The 7,646-nt window shown below is 38.6% G+C and overlaps 1 protein-coding gene across 2 annotated transcripts in view; it reads left to right on the top strand.

Moving 5' to 3' along the window:
• The first annotated feature begins 2,917 nt into the window (after positions 1-2,917).
• NCKAP1L (NCK-associated protein 1-like) overlaps positions 2,918-7,646 on the top strand; it is a 75,766-nt gene continuing 71,037 nt past the window's right edge. Inside the window, exons 1-4 of one of the 2 annotated variants that reach the window (XM_006869922.1) lie at positions 3,027-3,118; positions 3,412-3,421; positions 4,162-4,272; positions 4,891-4,983. In XM_006869922.1, coding sequence (XP_006869984.1) covers positions 3,078-3,118; positions 3,412-3,421; positions 4,162-4,272; positions 4,891-4,983 — 255 coding nt within the window. In that variant the 5' untranslated portion in view covers positions 3,027-3,077. Of the gene's footprint in view, positions 3,119-3,411; positions 3,422-4,161; positions 4,273-4,890; positions 4,984-7,646 lie in introns of both variants that reach the window. The other variant, XM_006869921.1, reaches the window with a different exon arrangement.

Below are 7,646 nucleotides of genomic sequence, written 5' to 3'. Positions count from 1 at the left end.
GGCCGGCTCTTGGTCTGAGAGTATCTCTGCGCATGCGTGGCAGAAGAACCCATCAGTGGTGAGGGTGGGAGGTGTCCACTTGCTCAGGCACCCCCTCTAGTCACCAGAATGGAGGTGCGCCAACAGTGGGGTGCCAATGAACAGATACCAAAAAAAAAAGAAAATCAGAACAAAGCAAAACCAACAAAGTGTATTGTCCTCCTTTGCTCCAAGGTTCCTGAAGCATTTTTTCTGTGGTGTGTCTGCGCCGCCACTTGGTCTTGCTGTTTGGTCTCACCCAAATTGTCGGCTCTGGGCCTCCGAGCTCCACAGATTCAAAAGTACGTGATTTCTTACTTCTGCTTCAAGTTCCACTTGCTATAAGCCTTCAAACTTTTAAAATATTCCTACTTATATGGTTCCAAGCCTTGGAGCTGTGCCCTGAATCTGCTTTGCCTGGTATTCTGTGGTTTTGCTGACGGAGAACCTCACTGCATCTCTACCCTAGCTGCCATCAATCCCTGCCTCTCCCTCCATTGCCTTCTTGCCTGCATGGTTTCTCCTGAGAGATCTGAGCATAATCTGATCTGCTTGCCTTTGTAAGTAATACTTCTCTTTTCCCTAGCTGTTTTCAGGATTCTTTCCTTTTCTTTGATTTTGAAGAGCTAGATTATATGTCTTGGTGATTTTCTTTTGGGGTCTATCCTTCTTGGGGTTTATTCAACTTCTTGAATGGTTATCTTTTTGTTTTTCAAGATGTTAGGGAAATTTTCTTCTAGAAGCTCTTCAACTATCTCCTCTGTGATTCTTCATATTCCAGAATGCCAGTAATTCTTGTTATTCCTCTTCATGTTTTCCCACATGAATTTTAGACTTTCTTCTGATTTTTTTAAATCCTTTTTTCTGCTTGCTTTTTTATCTTAGCAGTACTAAGAGATTTGTCTTCCAGCTTGCTGGCTCTGGCTTCCATCTCTTCAATTCTACTCCTTTACCTTTCAGTTTATTGTGTTTCTGATATTTTATTATTGTTTGGACCTCTTTTTGCAGGTTTTGAATTGTTTTCAATGCTGTAGTTATCTTATTTATTGTTCCTATAACACTTTCCTGACTTCTTCCTTATTTTTCTCAAACCCTTTGTGGAGCGTTTGAATGCACTTTAGTATCATTCTCCTGAATTCCTTCTCAGGCAGTTCCAAAGCCTGCCCAGTTCCAGTAGGAAGTCTAGGTCTACCTCTAGATCATTTGTGCCAATTGCTCTGTCTTGTTTCTGGATGTGAGCAAAAATGGTCGATTGTTTCTTAGGCATCTTCAATAATTAGGTTTTCAATAATTAGATAGATGTATATTGATGTATTAATTTAGCCTTTTTATTACCTCCAGGTAGATGTGATCAGGAGATGGGCTTCTCTTTTCACTTTTCTCATTATTCAACGTAGAGTAACTGTAGCAGGTATTGGCTGTCTGTCTGTTGTATTTTGTTGATGTTGTTAGGTGTCATTTAGTTGGTACCGACTCATAATGACCCTATGAACAACAGAACAAAACACTGCCTGATCCTGGCCCAACCTCACAATTGTTGCCACACTTGAGCCTATTGATACTGCCACTTTGCTAATCCATCTTGCTAGGGGGTCTTCCTCTTTTTCTCTGACCCTCCTCTTTAGCAAACATGATATCCTTCTCCAGCAACTGGTCCCTCCTGACATCATGTCTGAAGTATGAGAGATGAAGTTTGGCCATCCTGGTTTCTAAGTAGCACTCTGGCTGCACTTCTTCCAACACAAATTTGTTGGTTCTTTTGGCAGTCCATGGCACTTTCAATATTCTCCTCCAACACCGTAACTCAGAAGCATCAATTCTTCTATGGTCGTCCTTATTCACTGTCCAGCTTTTGCATTCATTTGAGGTTATTGAAAATACCATGGCTTGGATCAGGCGCACCTTAGTCCTCAAGCTGACATTTTTGCTCTTCAACACTTTAAAAAGGTCTTGTGCAGCAGATTTGCCTAATGCAATACATCGTTTGATATCTTGACTGATGCTTCCATGAGTGTTGATAGTTAATCCAAGAAGAATGAAGTCCTTGACAACTTCTATCTTTTCTCCGTTGATAAGAATGTTGTTTATTGGTATTAGCTTTTGCCTGAATGGTGAGATTGTATAGGATATGTGATTGCAGCTTGGCTATGTGATCACAGTTGCTGTCTCTTCTTGGGTTGTGTAGGGAGAGAAAGATCCCCTGAAAGGGACCAGAAGACAAAACAGCAACAGCAAAAAAATCCCAGATTTGGTACTACAGTCTATAATTTCATAAAAGAAAAGAAAAGAAAATCTGTAGCAAAATATGAGTATAACTTTAATGCCCTTTTTCCTCTGGCTCAGTCTGGCCCAGGCTGTCCTGGGAGACTGTTCCATTTTAAGCAGTTCCTGTTGACTCCTCCACTGTAAAGTTTTATATAAGACAGTGGCAGAGGGGTAAGGCTACAAAGGTTAGTGTCAGACTGTGTAGAGCCTTGAATCCCTACCTGCTCTTCCCCACCCCCTCATTTGCCTCATGTTGTTGTTCTTTGGTGTCTCTGAGTCAATTCCAACTTAGAGTAACCTTGTATAGAGTTTCTGAAGCTGTGAATCTTGGAGCAGAAAGCCTCATCCTTTTCCCACTGGGCAGTTGGTGGGTTTGAACTACTTACCTTGTGGTTAACACTCCAGTGCTTATCCTACATCACTACCAGTGCTCCTCTCCCTTGCTTTATAATCATTACCAAAAATGCAATACAGTTAGAAAGGGGAAGTTTCCCCTGCTGAAAGTGCAAAGAGGAAGAACAAGGAAGCTCTGAGGATCGGTGAGCTGTTATGACTGCTTTCACCCATGAGCCAATTGCAGAGGCAAAAGGAAGATCAACGCACCAACCAGACTGGGTCCCTCCACCCTGAGGGTGTTACCACCCAAGCTGACAGTGTCTGGGGGAGATCAGGCCTTGCTGTCCGGACGCGCCTCTCTCTTGGTAGCCATCATGTCTTTGACCTCTGCCTACCAGCATAAATTAGCAGAGAAGCTCACTATTCTAAATGATCGAGGGCAGGGAGTTCTCATCCGTATGTATAACATCAAGAAGGTAAGCATGAACTACTGGGGCCAGTACCAGGAAACCCTAGGACCAGCAATTTGATTGCCCTTATTTTCACTGGTTTAACTGGCCTGCAGCCACTTTTGGATTATTTATGCCAGCTAGTCCTGGAAGGCAGAAAGGAGGCCTTCTTTTCAGGGCTTCCCCTTCTAAGTGTAATTCTTACTCTAGTGAGAATGTCTGCTTTTTGTTGGTGAAAGTGGCAGGGGTATGGGTAAGAAATGATTGTGTTCTGATCACTTGGATAAAGGTCTGGGGTATAGAATTCTGGGTCTTATTTATTCCTGGTCCTGCCTACTCAGAGGATATCTAAAGTTGGGTCTTCTGGCATGGAGGTACTTCCCTAAAATGGGAAAAAAATTGATAAAAAAGGATAGGTACTTTCTGAGGTGTTTTGAGTCTGGGATAACAAACACTGATAAGAGGGGCTGGAGATGCTGGTCTTGGGTTATGGCTGGGTGTGTGTGTTTGTGTGTATGTGTATTAAAGATGGGAACTCTGAAATTGGAAGAAGCTGATAGTAAGAGGTGTGTTAGGGGCTGGGTTAGCGATAGGGAAGGAAATAGATAAATATAGCTGTGGGAATTGGGAATTCCTGAAAGAGAAAATAGAATACTTGAGGAAGAAACTTTTGTAATTTTGTAATAAAATTACCGGGAACATGGTTTCTTCCATGTCTTTTGTAAATGCTCTTTGGGGTAAGATACTTATATAAAAGATATAGTTGTGGCCCTGAGTTGCCTACAAATTCTAACTTCTGAGCAACTGCTTCTTCCGGCTTCAGTTGAGGGTGGGGAGAGATCTTCCTCTTAGTGCTGGAACCAAGCAGATAGTAAGCTTTACTAGGCCAGCCAAGATGTCTGTTTGTCACTTAACTCTTTAGATAGTTGGCTTAATATTCTGAAACTTGTTCCTGATTTATTGTCATGATTTTATAATTAATTTCCAGATTCCTTTTTCCTAAGAGAGATTGTGAGAATGAATGATGCTGTAAGAGTTATGTTCCTGAGGGGAAGGAAAAAGAATTGAAATATAATGTGGTTTATCTCTACAGACGTGTTCAGACCCCAAATCCAAGCCACCTTTCTTGGTGGAAAAGTCTATGGAATCATCTCTCAAGTACATTGGCAAGAAATTTCCAAACATAGATGTCCGAAATAGCACGGTTTGTCATTTCTCTCTTCTTTACCTACCCTTGGATGGCTTGAACTTTACTCTTTTGACTGCTTCTCTTTGAATTTGGCAGTGGTCGGAGTCTTTTGAGTCTCAACTATAGGATTCCAGGTTGTTGTAGTCTTGAGAATTTTGAGAGATAAGGGGTGGATTTAGGAAGAGAACACTTATCAACTCAGCAGAGTGCTATATGAGTTGTTCCTGCTTTCCTCTTATTGTTTCTTTGTTACTTGTCTCAGAATTATTCATCTAGTGAGCTAACACTCTTATGTCTTCTCCTTATTAAATGTGGGCCCTAGATTTCTCACTCATCTTACCTGTAGTGTCTTCTCATTCTGATTCTTTTGACTGTTATATAGATTATAACTCTTTTAAATTGAAAGGGAATTTATAAGCCTTTCTTATTTAGTCTTCTATATGTAGTCAAGATCATATGCAACCATATTAGCTATATAGAGAATCTCCTTTGTTTAAAGATCTTGAGGGAAATGGGGATTTTCAACATTTTCTGTCAATGTATTCTAACCCTAAGAATATTTTATGTATAACACATATTCTTCTTGAGTTATTTTGATTATTTATCTTCTTCTTTTGGTTTCATTTTCCTCAGCAACATTTAGGACCAGTACATCGGGAAAAAGCTGAGATAACTAGATTTCTCATCAGCTACTACCAGTCATTCGTGGATGTCATGGAATTTCGGGTGAGATTTCTTTCTAACTTAGGTTTCCAGTATGGGCACCATCCTTCAGAGACCATTCCTTCTTTAATAGGTGTTCATTTATGTTTCTTAGTACCCAAATAAAATCTACTGACATTGAGTAGATTCCAACTAGTAGTAAACCTATAGGACAGAGTAGAACTGCTCCATCGGGTTTCTAAGGCTGTGGGTCTTTATGGAAGTAGACTGCCATATTTTTCTCTCAGGGAGCTGCTGGTGAATTTGAATTGCTGACCTTTTAGTTTGCGACCACTGTGCTGCCAGGGTTCCTTTTGCCTAGTACAGTTACTTGAAAACTATAAGAGGTATACATTCATATTGAAAGACATTTATGTTGCATTGTTAAATGAAATAAGGCATAGAATTTTATATGATACAATAATCATTGAAAAAGAAAAGTTTGTGGAGAAGTTCCATTCTTTTTTAACTCAGTTTTTCCATGAACTTTTCGAAGCCACTTCATGTGATATTTTAGTGTATACATAAGAAAGATTTAGAATATTATGCATTAAACTGTTAAAAATTATCTAATCATAATCTAGATTATGATTACCTTCAATTTACTAAGCTATACATTTTTGTAGTAGTTCAGTTTTTAAAAATTTTAACTATATTTCCCTAATATTTTATTTCATACTGTGCAAAGAATAGTAAAATGGGTATTTTTTGTCTCTTCACTTGAATTTAGTGTATGTTAGAATTTTCCCATATTTGTTTCTCTCATTTTTTTCCTCCATGAAGCATTGGAGAGTTGCAGGTATCACTGTTCTCCCTAAATACTTTGTTAGTTGTAGACATCATTATTCCCTAAAATTTATCACCTAAGAACAAGAAAAAAAATTAATAATCCTAATATAATGTAAAGGAGCTCTGGTAGCGTAGTGGTTACGAATCGGGCTGCGAACCTTAAGGTCAGCGGTTGGAAACTACCAGCCACTCCACAGGAGAAAGATGAGGCTTTCTACTCCTGTAAAGATCTACACCCTCGGAAACCCTGTACGGGGTCGCTATGGGTCGGAACCGACTCCACGGCACTTAGCAACAACAACAACAACATAATGTATATACTCAAGAAATGTAACATTGCCATTGTTATTGTGAAGTGCCATCAAGTCGGTTCTGATCCATAGCAACCCTGTGTAGGGTTTCTGAGGAGCATCTGGTGAGCTTGAACCACTGACTTCGCAGTTCAAATGGTTTTGCAGTTTCGTGCGTTAACCCACAGTGCCATACTAGGGCTCCAAAGAGGAGGTTTCTGTTGTTGTTGTTAAGTGCCGTCGAGTCAGTTCCGACTCATAGCGACCCTGAATAGGGTTTCTGAGGAGCAGCTGGTGAGCTTGAACTGCTGACCTTGCAGTATTTGCTGATATGCAGCTCATGTCCACATTTATCCACTTATCCCAAAGAGCACACATTGACTCTAGTTGTCATACCTCTTTATAGTTGTTAATCTAGAATAGTTCACCAGTTTCATTTGTTTTTCATGACATTGACCTATTTGAAGAGTTTGGACTGGTTATTTTTCAGAATGTCCCTCACTTTGAATTTGTCTGATTATTAACAGTTTTTGGAAGGAATGCTATATAAGTGATAGTTTTAGTTTTTGGTAATGATCATGTCCTATTTTTGTAACCATAAAAACATGTATACTAAAATTATATAATATAATGTTTATGAAAAGCAAATTGATGACATATTTTAAAAAGTCTTAAAAATATATACTTCTTGATATAGTAATTCTTCCTCTAGAAATATATTGTAAAATAATCTGGTAGGAGTACAAGGATATATGTATAAGATATATGTACTATGTTTTATTATTTATGATAGTGACAACTTTATAGTAATTGATATGTCCAATAAGAGAGGTTTAATTAAAATTTTAGAGTATATGCCTGCAAAGGAATAGTATGCAGCTGTTAAAGATGATAATAAATACTTATATTAATTGGCATGGAAAGATGTTTTCTTTACATATTGCTTATTGTAAAAACAAATTATAATACAACTTAAAATAAATATTTATTTATTAACATGTTTATTTACATAGATAACCATGCATTATTAAAATTGGGATTTCTGATTGGTAGAGTAATGAGTGGTTTTAAAAGCTAATTAAAATTATACTTGCCTATATTTGAAATTTTTTCCTGTTATGAGCTTATTTATATATCCAAGACATAATGTGAAGTTTAGCTCTCATTCCCTCTAAACAATTCACATTTGTGGCAGTATTAGAGTATTTCTTCAGATGATAGGAATGAGGGTTTGGGGCCCTGCCTTAGGTGCCCTGTGTCTATCCTATAGCTGAAGTGCCCTCTGTCTGTCCTAGGGATCTAATCCAGGACATTCATCATGTCACATAATGAAGAGATAAGTGAGGACAGGAAGGACTACAAGTTCTAAGAAAGGGTCTGGTCAGATGGTTTTAATCTTGAATTGAGAGTTGTGGTTAGGAAGAAGGTTGACTGGTGAAGGCAAAGGAAAGAATGTTGGAAGCATATTTTAAAAGCCTCTTATTAGGGGAAAGTTGGAGTCTGTTTTAGGTAAGGTTTTCTAGAGTAGCAAAACCAGTGAAATATATATACATATATACATATATACATACATACATACACACACACACACACACACACACACACACA

This window comes from Chrysochloris asiatica, unplaced genomic scaffold (genome assembly GCF_000296735.1).
Source record: "Chrysochloris asiatica unplaced genomic scaffold, ChrAsi1.0 scaffold00138, whole genome shotgun sequence".
Taxonomy (NCBI): Eukaryota; Metazoa; Chordata; class Mammalia; order Afrosoricida; family Chrysochloridae; genus Chrysochloris; species Chrysochloris asiatica.
This window is presented reverse-complemented; position numbering and strand designations above follow the sequence as displayed.